Source organism: Rhincodon typus, chromosome 25 (genome assembly GCF_021869965.1).
Source record: "Rhincodon typus isolate 14 chromosome 25, sRhiTyp1.1, whole genome shotgun sequence".
NCBI classification, from domain to species: domain Eukaryota; kingdom Metazoa; phylum Chordata; class Chondrichthyes; order Orectolobiformes; family Rhincodontidae; genus Rhincodon; species Rhincodon typus.
Genome location: NC_063356.1, coordinates 38973690 through 38988682, shown reverse-complemented (window position 1 = coordinate 38988682; position 14993 = coordinate 38973690). Strand labels below are relative to the sequence as shown.

General features: G+C 42.1%; 1 protein-coding gene across 1 annotated transcript in view; it reads left to right on the top strand.

Annotated features, from left to right (window-relative positions):
- The window catches only part of LOC109937577 (tubby protein homolog), a 109081-nt gene that overhangs the window by 89731 nt on the left and 4357 nt on the right, over nt 1-14993 (top strand). Inside the window, exons 5-7 of the mRNA XM_048611847.1 lie at nt 1086-1198; nt 6403-6511; nt 13576-13674. Of these exons, the coding sequence (XP_048467804.1) occupies nt 1086-1198; nt 6403-6511; nt 13576-13674 (321 nt within the window). The remainder of the gene's footprint in view (nt 1-1085; nt 1199-6402; nt 6512-13575; nt 13675-14993) is intronic.

The window sequence follows — 14993 nt, the reverse complement described above, 5'->3', positions numbered from 1 at the left end:
ACTTGTTGGGCCAAAGGGCCTGTTTCCACACTGTAGGAATTCTATGATTCTATGATATTGGTCATACTGGAGCTCCAATTTGAAGTATACAATACTAATTGGATCAGTATATGCAACTTGCAAGTTTTACTGCTTTTTCCTTCTGATTTACTAATCTCACCAAAGTCCTGACCAATTGCAGTAAGACTCTGTCACTTCTTTATTCCAATTCCTGTGTAATAAAGGCTACCATACCATTTGCTTACCCAACCGATTACTGTACCTGCATGTTTCAATTCTGTGATTAATGTTCAATGATATCCAAGCTCCATACCAGCATATCCCACTCTTTCATCATTTCAAAATAATCTACTTTACTTTTTTCTCCATCCAAAATGGATAATCTCACATTTCCCCACATTATACTTGTTCTAATCCACTCATTTAATCTGTCTACACCCCTATGAATTCTCATTCTGTTCTCCTAACATCTTACTTTCCAAACTGGCTTTGTATACACACACTGCCAGTCTCACCTGGAGCTCCACACAATATCAGTCTATTCTTAGGTATTACTGATAAAGGAGTGACAGATGGGTACAAGCAGATATCTTTTGTGAGAACAGTGTATGATTTATCGGACAATATTTAATGTATGTCAGTGGACTTCTCTTCCCCAGCAATATTAGTGTGGCACAGAATTGCATTGTGGGGACTGTATGCTATCATTTAAACAAAGTTGTAGAAGGTTCCTTCACTTCGCTAGTTTTAAAAGCTATCAGAGAACGGGGAGTGTCAGTAACTGTAGGGATTGCACACTGGAGTTATGAGCTCTGTCAGTGGGGTTACCAGAGTAGCCCCAAAAGCATTTTCATATAAAATGATAATAATACACAGTCACATAATGACAATTGAGGCTGCCCATTGGATCACAATACACTACACTAGAGCTCACTTTATACCTGTCCACAGGTGCAAACCTATTGTTTCATGCGCTGCAGTATGGACCAGTTTGTGTTGACCTGATGCCTATTTGGAATGTTGATGCAGACATTGTCTCCTATGGCTATTAATTGCTTTCTAAATAAGACTGTCTCTTGTCCCAGGTTTTCTTGTTGGCTGGCAGGAAGCGGAAAAAAAGCAAGACATCCAACTACCTCATTTCAATCGATCCAACAGACCTGTCCCGAGGGGGAGAAAACTTCATTGGAAAGCTCAGGTTGTGCTGGCTACCATTTATCCATCCCTTCTCTTAGCTCCTATTCACAACACCAATCTGATATCATACCATCACATGTTTCCATTCTGGAACTCACCTACTCTTGTAGCATTGCCTCTGAACTGGAGAATGCAGACCAAGGTATTGTGTTGACTATTCGAAATGGGAGCAGAAAGAGACTATTCTGCCCCTTGAGCCTGATCCGCCATTCTATTAAATCACAGCTGTTCCATTTGTGTTTCAAATTCACATTTCCACCTATCCCAGTAACCTTTGATTCCCCTGCCCAACAAAAATCTAGCTCTGCCTTAAATAATGAGACTGCCTCCAATGCTTTCTGAGGGAAATAGTTCCAAACTCACACAACGCTCTGAGAGAATAAAATGTTCTCCTCATCGCAGTCTGAAAAGAGTGAATCCTAATTTAAATCACTGCCTCCCAGTTTTGGACTCACCCACAAGAGAAAAGATCATTGGCATGTCCATTCAAGGTATTATACACTTCAGTCAAGTCACCCTTCACACTTTTAAACTCCTTGGAAACAAGCACAGCCTGTCCAAGGTATCCTCAAATACTGGAAAACCCACTAATTCCAGTTATCAATCTAGTAACCCACCCCTGAACCATCTCCAATGAATTTACATCCTTCCTTAGATAAGAAGTTTAAAACTGCCCACAGTATTTGTGATCATCAAAACCCTGCAGGTAGTGAACAATTGCCTGTTGTACACTAGAGTTGATAAGACTGATGATCGATGGAGCATGTGGATGGGGAATGGTTGATCAATACGGTCTGCATTGCAGTACCTCCCAAGAGTAGTTTCCACCCTTTCTGATTTTTACCTCAAGTATGCAGTTTCAAACCCAGGCAAACTCAATGTATTACAATCTTTCTCTGAGGGAGCATTGATTAACTTTCTCCATCCCAAATTTAATTACTAACCCAAATGGTCCTGTCTTTCTGACAGGAGTGTACTCTCAGCTCAGCTTGAACCTTGAACCCCAGGCCTTTCCTGGTGAATATTGCAAAGTTGCCCACTGGCTGAAAGACCCACTTCCCATCTCTTCAGTCTCCCCTCTGCTTCAGTCTGTTGTGTCATGTGAATAGGAAAGTAGATGACATGCACCACACCTTAATCCCACCCTCAGTCAGCTTCTACATGTTGTATGAAGCATTCCGAAGAGACCTGCTCCCTCTGATTCTTTTGACCATTCTGTTCAGCACTGCTGAAGGGCAACACATCTCAGAGGAATATGTGCTGGCCTGTTGACATTGAGATTATAAACTTTGACTTATTTTCTGTCTTATAGCTCATCAGTGCCAAGCACATCAAGCATCTGTAGTCATTGGCAATAGGTTAAGAAAGAGCCATGACAAAGCAATTGAAATGTAGGAACAGGATATAACCATTCACTGCATCTCAAATAATAAATAGAATATTGTCACTATATTTTGGAAGAATTATTTCCAATAGCCCAATTATAATCTGTACTTACTTCCTTGCCAGTGTCTGTAGGACATTTGAGTAACTCCAAGGAATATTTATTAATCTGTAAGTCTTTTTATGTCAGAAAGGTATCTTGGTCACTTGGGCTGTGGGATGTATATGGAAACCCATTGCCACAATTAGTAGTCTCCAAAGTAAACTATTGAGAAATTCACAGTAGACTTATTCCCTCCTGGATTTATAGAAGACATTCTTGTGGGAAACACCACACCGACATAAAGCTAGGGAACAAGCTGTCAGGAATCAATGCCTCAGATCTTTCGAGTATCCCACAGATCTGTGGTGACATCTCTGAACAGGTTGATATGGAAATAAAGAATAAAGAGGGAGAAAAGGTGAGAATCTGAGAGTGTGGCAACTGTATCCACTTTTCTCTCTGGTGGAGCTGTCCCTGGTGCTGGAAAACATTTCACCTGGAAGCAGAGCTGGATACTTCAAAAGTATAGACTTCACTGAGTAAATATAAATATTGGGACAAACTTAACCATATGTGCAAACTTAAGATCTAAATTTATATAAATGTAAATTAACAAGAATGTTTCAATGCTCCTTCACCTTCCCTCATCTTAAGGTCCAAAGTGGGGATATTTGCTATTGGTTGCACAATGTTCAGCGTCATTCACAATTCCTCTCATACCTAAAATAGTTCCACTTCCAAATGCAGCAAGACCTGGAAAATATCCAGGCTTGGGTTGACAAAATGCAAGTGTAATTCTCATGGCACCAGTGCAAGGTAATGACCATGTTTAACAAGAGGAATCTAGCCATGGTCTCCTGGCATTCATTGGTGTTAATAGCACTGAAACCCACACTATCAACAACATTGGTGTTACCATTGACCAGAAGCTGAACTGGACTAGCCATATAATTACAGTGGCTACTACAGCAGGTCAGAGGCTAGGAATCCTACGGCAAGTAACTCACCTCCTGTCTCCCCAAAGCGTGTCTACCATCTACAAGTTACAAGTCAGGAATGTGATGGAATACTTCCTACTCACCTGGGTGAGTGCAGCTCCAGCAACACTCAAGAAGCTTGACATCATCCAGGAAAAAGCAGCCTGCTTGACTGGCACCATATCCACAAACATCCACTCCCTCCCACCACTGATGCTCTGTAGCAGCAGTATGTACTATCTACAAGATGCACTGCAGAAATTCACCAAGGTTTCTTAGACAAGGCACCTTCCAAAGTCTACTTCAATCTAAGGGTAACAGGAACAGATGTATGGAACACCACCATCTGCATGTTCCTTTCAAAATCCTGAAACTCACTTGCTAAAAGCATTGTGTGTCCACTTACACCAAATGGACAGCAAAAATTTACCACCAACTTGTCAAGGGCAACTAGGGATGGGCAATAAATGACGGCTCAGTCAGCAACATCATATACCATGAATGAATGTTTAGAAATGTAAATAGAAGTGTATAAGGGACAGAGGACCTGGTCTGAGATTTGTTAGCAGTGTAGAAGAAGCAGGTTTAAGTAAGGTAGACAAAGAGAAATACTTCCCATGAGCTGATTGCACAAGATCCAGGGCCACAGAAATTCAGAGCGAGAAATGCAAGAGGTAGTTGAGGGAGATGTTTTTCCAAATAAGAGATGGCAAAGAGCTGGAAACGCTGTCTCCAAGGATGGAGGAAGCAGAAGTGGTTAATGACTGCAAAGGGAATTTGGATGGACACTTGAAGAAAGTAGATTTATAGAGCTCTAGAGATGGCCAAAAGGGAATGCAACTGACTGGATTGTTTTACAGGAGATAAGGGAGAGCAGGAGAGGAGCTTCCCAGATTGTTTATTGCCAAATTGGTATCATATTATACCTCATTTTTCAGCTCACTCACACGATTTCTGATAGGCTGTGGAATCTATGAGAAGAATCTTATAGATGCCTGAACAATGTGGGCTATTGGAGATTTGTGGCCAAGTCCAGCAAGGCCTCCGCTTGGTCTCACCGATGTAGAGGAGGGCCCATCAGGAACAGCAGATACAATAGACCACATTAGCGGGAGTGCAGGTGAACATCTGTCTGATATGGAAGGTTTTTTGGGGCCTGGGTTGGGGATGAGGAGGGAGGTGTAGGGGAAGGTGTAGCACTTCCTGCAGTTGCAGGGAAAAGTGACGGGGGTGGTGAGACTAATGGGGAGTTTGGAGCGGACAAGGGAGTCGCAGAGAGAGCGGTCCCTACGGAAGGCAGATAGGGGTGGGGAGGGAAATATAACCTTGGTTGTGGGGTCAGATTGCGGGTGGCGGAAGTGGTAGAGAATGATACATTGAATCCGGAGGTTAGTGGGGTGATACATGAGGACAAGGGGGACTCTATCTTTGTTTCTGTTGCGGGGAGGGGATGTGAGGGCAGAGGTGTGGGAAATGCAAGAGATGCTATCAAGAGCATGTTCAACCACTGAAGGGGTTAGTTGCGGTACTGAAATAAGAGGACATCTGGGATGTTCAGGAGTGGAACACCCCATCTTGGGAGCAAACGCAGTGGAGGCAGAGGAATTGGGAGTAGGGGATCACATTCTTGCAGGAAGGTGGGTGAGAGGAGGTGTAGTCTAGGTAGCTGTGGGAGTCAGCGTGATTGAAATAGATATCAGTTTGGAGGTGGTCACCAGGGATGGAGACAGAGAGGTCCAGGAAGGAGAGAGAGGTATTAGAGATGGTCCAGGTGAACTTAAGGTCGGGGTGGAAGGTGTTAGTGAAGTGGATGAACTGTTCGAGCTCCTCGTGGGAGCACAAGGCGGCACCGATACAGCCATTGATATAACGGAGGAAGAGGTGGGGCTTAGGGCCAGTGTAGCTGCAAAAGAGGGATTGTTCCATGTAACCTACAAAAAGGCAGGAATAGTTTGGGCCCATGCGGGTTCCCATGGCCACCCCTTTTGTCTGTAGAAAGTGGGAGGAGTTGAAAGAGAAGTTGTTAAGGGTAAGGACAAGTTAAGTTAAGCTGTAACCAGTGGTTACAAGTGATGTGCAATGATTGAAAGTTACAGGGGGTTAGTGTGAGAGTTACAATGGAATGAAATGTGGGACATACTTGATTGATGGGACATGGATGTTTCTGCATCCCCACAGGAGCAGTCATCTGCTGCAAGGCCCAGGTGTTTCTCTTCATGGGGTGTGAGGATACAGATACCCCCATACCCATTCAGGCTATCTCTGCCTTTTCATGGGCTGTCTTCCCTTGCAATGAAAAATCGGAGCTAATAAGTGAGATCTACAATGGGCAGCATGGCTGTTCGTGCTGGTGCAGGTGGGGTAAAGTTAAGGAAGCATACAGAGGGACTGAGGAGGTAGCAGAGAGGGCATACAGGGAGCAGTCAATGAGAGCAAGTGAGGGAAGGTGTTGCAAGCGATAGTGAAAGTGGAAGAACATGAGCCTTGGTGGAACATGGCTTTGGAATGTCAGTGCCCATCCAAGTGCACAGTGCCCTTTAAAGATGGCACAGACACACAGGATGCCAGTCTTTCAGTGAATGGCCATTTGTTTCAGGAACAAGATTCAGTCCTATGTATTATGATGCATGAGGTGTTACAAATTGTGCTGAACAAGATGAGACAGAGAATCCTTACCTTGTCTGTCATTGTTCATATAGTCACCATGCCAAGTCTCTCTCTTGCCCTCTTTGTGACAGTGTGGATAAACATTTGCCTGTTGATGTACACCAGTTTCATTTTTGTCTCTTTGAACTCTCAAAGGTCGAACCTGATGGGAACTAGGTTTACAGTGTTTGACAATGGAGTCAACCCTGAGAGGGGACGGCACGGTCATTCAAATGTACGTCAGGAGCTTGCTGCTATCACTTACGTGAGTATCTGCAGAGGTGAATCTATCTCAGAAAACTGTCATTGGTAGCTGGTGGGGATTCTGTGAATTTAAAATAAGAGCTGGAGAAAGTCAGCAGGGAAGATAGTACCAGTGGAAGGAAACAGAGGTCATTGAGCTTTCCTCACAACCTATCATGTAGGATGATTGGCCTGACATGTAAACTCTATTTCTCTCCATAGATGTGATGGCTGTGCTGAATATCATTGCAAATGTTGATACTATGTGGGACACCTTGAATAGATTCACTCTGACCAATCTGCCTTGGTATCAGTCTACATTACTGATATCAAATGTCTTAGGCAGAAGAGGGCTCGATCTTGTCAAAAACAGAAGTTGCTGAAAAAGAAGTGAGGAAGGGTGAGCGGATCCGAAATATTAACTCTGATTTTTTCTTTCACAAATGCTGCCAGACCTGCTGAGCCTTTCCAGCAACTTCTGTTTTTGTTCCTGATTTACAGCATCTGCAGTTCTTTCGGTTTTTGCTTGATCTTGTCAAATGGAACTGTTTACTACTTGTTACCAAATGACTGTTTATATTGCACTTGAGGATATTTGAGAGTCTCTTATGAGACCTCAGGCTCAACCTAAGAATAAGTCCACAATAAAGTGCTGAAATCTTCTCACATTGAACAAGTAACAAGCACAGATGTGGTTAGCTCCTACCAGGGAACAGTCCTTTACTTCCTGATGGGCAGCACTTATTGCATGATGTCTGTTAACCCTTTCAGGCACTAATTGTCTTAAACAACGATTATTTCCAGCCTTTCTTCTTTTAGATCGTCATCAGCTTCAGGCTCGGATCATTCTTTTGCTTATTTGCTATTTCTACAACAGCTTTCATAACCTCAGGATAGCGTAAACATTTTGCTGCCAATTCAACATTCTTTGGAGTTTAAGAAGTCAGAAGCAGGAAAATGTGTGAACATCAAAATAGCGCCAAAATACCATTTCTGAAGAAGGGTCTAGACCCGAAACGTCAGCCTTCCTGCTCCTCTGATGCTGCTTGGCCCGCTGTGTTCATCCAGCTCTACACCTTGTTATCTCAGATTCTCCAGCATCGGCAGTTCCTACTATCTCTGTCAAAATAACATCGATGTTTTAATGACAAATTCGCAGGGCCCCCGGGCACTAGTACAAAACTGAACAGTAAACGAGGTGGCAAATCAAACAAGCAGTAATCTGAAGCAGTATATATTCTATTTAATTAGGCCTACTTCACAGTTATTGATGAATGGAAACCCATGGCAAAATCTGCTGCATGCATTCTCCTCACAGGCTGAGTGCCATCTCAATAGCAATGTTAAATATGTTAGTGACCTCCTTCAATGCAACATGGACCTGGGTTCTCCTTTCTTTGGTCATGAGCTGACCCCTCAATGCCTACCAGTGCCTCAGAGGTATCCTTGCTGGCTGGCTACTCCTGTTCACAATCTTGTACTTCCTTTCTATAACCTAGTACTTTCTGTCCACTGCCCATGTAACTCGCCCGTATGTTAGTACATGCTATCCTTCACTCAGGAGGGAGGTCAGTTGGTTCAGACAAATGTGGCATTACTTGGAAGCATTTTGCTTCTGTAACATGCCCTGGCAGCTAGTCATTCTTTATAGTTTTCTAAGGGGTCAACATTAGAACAATTGCAACTGAAAATAACCCCACATTTGGGGGAAGAGGTGGTGTGGTGGGAAAGACTGGTAATCCAGAGGCCCAGGCTAATGACTGAGGGAACTGTCTTCATATCCCACCGAGACAGCTGATAGAATTTCAATTCAATTCATAAATCTGCAATTGAAACCGAGCCTCCATGATAATTGTTGGTCAACAGATGCTCACATCAATATTCTCTCCTTTGACTGGGTCTAAGGGTCTTGTGGTGTAGTGATAGTGTCCCTACCTCTGCAGCAGAAAGTCTAATTTCAAGTGCTACCTACCTGAGACAAATACCAACATCAATCCATTCATAGCCATTACCTTTCACAACATCAATCCATTCATAGCCATTACCTTTCACAACATCTCTCCCTCCAAGTTTTTTGTTTCCCTTATGGTTAACATTCTTATTTTATTGGATATATTTACATTTCCCATTATCTTATCTCCACCAAGTGCCTGACTTTATAAATTCAAGCTATTCTTAACCTTCTCAATTCTTTTAGGATGTGTTCTTTTCAGAGTTGGAAGATTGGTAAGTCTTTGGCTTGAAGACTGTAGACTGTACTTCTGATCTTGACATTGCCTGGTCTGTAAACTGGCTCTCTGCTAGAAGATCTTTTATCTCATGGATATCCTTTGTTGTTCCTGCTAACCCTGGTAGCCAGTCCATTACCTTTTCCACATGACCGTAATCTCTGAATTTCCTTTAGTAGGAAATCTAACTTGCTATCTCCAAGTCATTGTCTAATTATGTCATCTATATAGTCTTTAATCTCATCAATTTCCATCATAATGATAGAAACAAGAACACTCTTCTATGCAGTGTCCTGAATCTGTGGACAATAGTGATCCTAACTCAAGTGGTCCCTTCAATGGAGTTGTATGCATCACACTTTCCTTTGCGTGAGCAGATTCTTATTCTCAATCAGCTGGTAAATCTATGCTGACATATGTAGACTCTTAACCTTGGATTATTGCTTCACTTGGACACTTTAATTCACCTCTGTGATCGTAGTTTTGGTGAATCATCGTCAGCCACACTTGCATGGCATGATCATTGTTACTAAAACTGAGGATTCTTCTGGGGAGAATATAGGAATGAAAAGTTCTGCTTGAGCTTGTGTCTTCTCAGAACCTAGTATCAGACTTGAATTTGTTATTAATATTTGTTCACCAAGCTGCGCTATTTCTCAAATGAAGGTTCAACAATGAACTCAAGTGGGTTGTACTACTCATTTTTGTTGCCAGTTGTTGCTTCTGCTCACAAAATTCGTTGGACTTTTGCAGTGAAAATAGGAATGGAAAACATTTCCACGACTCCTATATAGTCACAGATTTTCTTCCTGCCAATAGTATGAAACAATTCTCTTATGCCTATAAAAGGAACCTAAATAGTTCTTCCTTGGTTCAACTATGAGTTTAAGAAACCCACTGAAATCTTCAACTTGTTGCCCTTTGAGCAGTTGGATGGCAAGAATTTGTTCTTGGACTTGTTATTCTCCAACAGTTTCTCTTCGAATAGAATTTGGTTTTTCTTGACTTGTCTTGGAACTTGTTGAACACCTGCCACTCCAAGGATGTCAAGAACAAGATTTGGATGCAGGCTCAAAAATGGGAAGTGTTGATTGTAAATCAATTCCCTATCTTTTTGTGTTGCAGAGTTGCTTGCTACTTATCTTTAAGGTGAAAATGATGATGCTACCTGGATAATGCCATGTTATTTCCATCAGCTCTGACTGCTGCTTCTTCATCCATGACAATCTATCTGATAAAATAGTGACATTTGCCCCGTACCAAAATTAATTAGGTGTGCAGTGACATGAAGTGATTCTGTTAAACTTGAGTCCATTGGATCACCAGTTTCCCATAGGAACACATTGGGCTGATGTTGGTGGTTCTTTCAGTATTATCTTTGTATGAGAAGGCATTTGACATTTTGCTGTTCTGAAATTGTGTGCTAAAGTTGCACATCTTCTGGAAGTGACCTATAATTTTATAGATGTAGTATTCTTTTGTCATTGCTTGGTACTGCGAAGCTTTTTGCTTTGTTGTTGTCTCACAGCACATACACTGACTTTCAATTGGTTGTCATATGTCTTTAGAGGGTTTATAGTTTATAAACTGGATAGGTCCTGTTGCTCTCTTATGAAAAGGTTATGCTTTTGATCTCAGGATTTGTTCATGATTCTTCCTTCTTTTTACTTCCAGCACAATATGAATAGCTTTCTTCAGAGTCAGATCTTCTCAGACAACAATAATTTTGAGAAAGGCTCACAATAATGCCAACAGCAATTCTGTCTGATTTCATAGCTCCACACTATCAGTTTTCCACTGATCTGGAGGGATCATTGATGAAATTATCTACAGATTCCCTGGATGCTGAACTCAGCTGTTAAATCTTGCTCTTTCTAGAATTTATTCGTTCTCAGATGGAAATAATTGTATAAAGCTTTTCGAGCTTCCTCAGAAGTATCTGTGAATTATCAATCAGGCTTTGTCCTGGATGGTGTCAATGTTCTTGAGTGTTGTTGGAGCTGCACTCATCCAGGCAAGTAGGGAGTATTCCATCACACTCCTGACTTGCGTCTTGCAGATGAGGATGTCTTGTAGATAGGGAGTCAGGAGTTGAGCTACTTGTCACAGTATTTCTCGCCTCTGACCTGCTCTTGTAGCCATTGTATTTATATGGGGAGTCCACTTGAGTTTCTGGTCAATGGTAACTTCCACACAGGGTGTTCATAGTTGGGGATTCAGTAACAGTAATGCCATTAGATGTCAAGGAGTGGTGGTTAGATTGTCTGTTATTGGAGATGGTCTTTGCCTAAATTTTGTGTGGTGCAAATGTCACTTGTCACTAGTCAGCCCAAGCCTGGATATTGACCAGATCTTGTTGCATTTGAACACAGACTGCTTCAGTATCTGAGGGGTTACAAATGGTGCTGAACATTGTGTGGTGATCAGTAAACATTCCCATTTCTGACGTTATGAAGGAGGGACGGTCTGATGAAGAAACTGTAGATGGTTAAGCCTAGGACACTATCCTGAGGAACTGCTACCAAGATGTCTTAGAGCTGAGATATCTGACCTTCAACAACCACAACTATCTTCCTACATGCCAGTTATGACTCCAACCACCAGAGAGTCTGCCCCCATTGATTCCAGTTTTGGTAGGGCTTCTTAATGTGCAACTTGGTCAAATGCAGCTTTGATGTCAAGGGCTGTCACTCTCACCTCACCTCTGGAATTCAGTTCCTTTGTCCATGTTTGAATCAAGGCTGTATTGATGTCAGGAGCTGAGTGGCCCTGACAGAAATCAAACTAGCCATCACCGAGAAGGTTATTGCTGAGCAGGTGCTGCTTGATAGCACTGTTGATGACATCTTCCAGCATTTTGCTGATGATCAAGAGTAGATAGGGTCATAATTGGTCAAGTTGGATTGGTCCTGCTTTTTATATATGGGACATACCTGGGCAATTTTCCACTTATCAAGTAAATGCCAGTTTTGTCACTGTACTGGGAACAGCTTGGCTAGGGGAGCAGCAAATTCTAGAGCATTAGATACAGTATTATTGCTGGAATGTTGTCAGGACCCATAGCCTTTGCAATATCCAGTGTTTCCAGCCATTTTTGGCATCATGTGGAGTAAATCGAATTGGCTGAAGACTGGCACACACCAAGACATATTATCTACTCACACTTCTGTTGGACTCTTTGCTTTAACTTTTAAATGATCCCTTTTCTCACCTTAAATCTCTTTTGCAATGTTTCCAAGCCTATGACCTCAACCTAAAGAACTTTTATGGTTGTGGATTTCCCTACTATGGCTATACCTCATGATGTCTGCTGCAATGGTGCAAATTTAACTCACAGAGCTCCAATACCTTCACTTTCTCATCAAACTTTGAACTGGGAATGCTCCAATGGATCCTCGCTTTCCAGTAGAATTTGTAACTGCCAGATTTCAATTGTCTTCTTCTCTTTCTAGCTCAACCCTGCTTCTTAGCAGGCCTGAAATAAAGGTTTTATCCTGTAGCACTGTTTCTGCCTGACTAGCCTTTCCACGAATTCTTGCCGACTGGTTATTTGCTCAAGTGTTTGCAGCTGCTAACTGTGTGAGTCGTTCTTAAAATGGTAAAATCTAAAGCTGAAACCTCAATTAGTCTTCTGGAAATTTCCTCTCCTTGAGCCAATGGATTTTTTTCTCTGTAACTTTGAGATGCCTGAAGCAATGATGCCCACTCTGATCATCATGTATTTCTAGCAAGAAATGTCACCGAATCGCTTTCCTTGACATGAGTATAAAAGCCTAAATGGTTTAGCGTGATAAAGGATCAACCATTATTGTGGCTTAGCAGAAACAAGCCTTTTTTTCTGGAATAAGATGCAGTTTATTACATGACAGCAATTAGATACAAGTTACATTAGACATTGTGACTAAGAATATGAAGAGGCATGTGGATTTCGGTCTGCAATCTATGAGATCTGAAGATGTTCTGCCTTTATCTTCACCCAAGCCGATATAATATTGTCAGATTGGATGGAGTTTAATGCAGTCCCCAATATTAACCCTTTCAGAACTATTACGTTTACAACAACGCTAAATATGAAGCTAGTTCAATGATGCAAAGGAAAGATCTCCTCATCCGTTCAGGTTATTCCACAAACTTTGACCTCATGAGACAGATGCTGCCCAAATCTGTGTCATTTCCTGGAAACACGAAACTTATTTCAGAAACAATGCAGAGAATAAAAGCATTTTATTCTTTATTCATTCACAGGATGTGGGTGTAACTGGCTGGGCCAGCTTTTGTTATCCACCCCTAATTGCCCACATTGCTGTTAGTCTGGAGTCACAGGGAGGTGAGACTGGGAAAAGGACTGCAGATTTCCTTCCTTAAACAATATTTCTGAACCAGATGGGTTTTTAGAGCAATCAGCAATGATTACATGATCACTGTTACACTAATGATTTTGTTTTTAATATCAAATTTTGATTGAATTCAATTTCCACCACCTGCCATGGTGGGATTTGAATTCATGTCACCAACATTAGCCTGTCCAGGTTACTAGTTTAGTGCATATGGCTCTCTGATATCCTATAATGGATATTCGAAAGTTTCCTTAGGTTGATCCTCTTTTGAAGTGGCCCTGTGAATTAGGGCTGCTTCATCTCCATTGTTCGTCACAGCTTCTATGAGAGATATGAGGCTACACTTTGAACCTCTGTCCTGTGCAGCCCCCTGATGATAGTGGTAATTAAAGCGGGGCCAGGTTTATAATCAGAATTAGTCATAGCAAGTTAGTTAACAATCATAGATAAACCTAGAACCTGGATAAATATGTTGTTCTTATATTTTTGTGTATCTTAACACAAAGTTACATTGTTTACAGGAGACAAATGTACTTGGATTTAAAGGTCCCAGGAAGATGTCAGTGATTATTCCAGCAATGGATGAAGACCAGGAACGCATTCCCTTCCAACCACGCAATGTAAGTTTAAGACCATGACACCATAAGACATAGGAGCAGAAATTAGGCCATTCGGCCCATCGAGTCTGCTCCGCCATTCAATCATGGCTGATAAGTTCCTCAACCCCATTCTCCTGCTTTCTCCCTGTAACCCTTGATCCCCTTGATAATCAAGAACCTATCTATCTCAGTCTTAAATGTGCTCAATGACCTGGCCTCCACAGCCTTCTGTGGCAGTGAATTCTGTAGATTCACCAATCTCTGGCTGAAGAAGTTTCTCCTTACCTCCGTTCTAAAAGGCCTTCCCTTTACGCTAAGACTGTGTCCTTGGGTTCTATACTCTCCTACCAATGGAAGCATCTCCCTAACATCCATTTTGTCCAGGCCATTTGGGGAAAACCTTATTACTGCTCATCATTATGACATTTGACCAAGCAGCTGAGTGTGTTATCTTTCAACCAGGATCCGGTGTGAGATACCAAGAGCAAATCTTGTGGGAAACTAGCTGCCAGTTGAACAAAATACATAATCGACTGTCTGGAGAAAATTGTCCCTCATTGACCATCCTTGAAGTACTGAACTAAACCACTCCACTCCCAAAGAGTAATGTAATAAACAGTACTCCCTCTGCTTGAGTAATGGGATAAACCATTCCCCCTGCTGAAGTAAAGAGATGAACAACTCCACTTCCTGAAGTAATAGGATAAACTATATCCCTTCCTGGAGTAATGGGATAAACCACTCCCCCTCCTGAAGTAATAGGATAAACCATTCCCCCTCCTGGAGTGATGGAGTAAACCATTACCCCTTCATTCTCTCTGCCCACTCTCACCACCATCCCCCAACCGAGTAATGGGGTCAACCATTCCCCCTCTTGCACTAAGTAGGTAAAGATGGTTGGGTACAGAACACTTCCCTAAGGAACTCCTGCGGAGATACCCTGGAACTGAGAAGACTGATCCGCAATAACCACAACCATTTTAGTTTGTGCTAGGTACACTCAATCCAGCAGAGAGATTTTTCCTGATTCCGTTGGCTCCAGTTTTACACAGGGTTCTCTTGCACTAATGGAATAGTCGACTTGCCCTCCTGGAGTAAAACAAAAATAAAAAGTGCTGGAAAAATTCAGCAGGTCTGGCAGCATCTGTGGAGAGAAAGCAGAGTTAATGTTTTGAGTCCAATAACCTTTCTTCAGCCCTTACTTCTCTCCTGAAGTAATGGGATAAAATGTTCCCTCCTCCTGGACTTCAACTTCATTTCTAGTCAGCTACCCAGATTCTCTAAGTTGTGGATATTTTCTTGGGCTTACGTTTTGTATCAATCTAAATCAAAGCTTTACA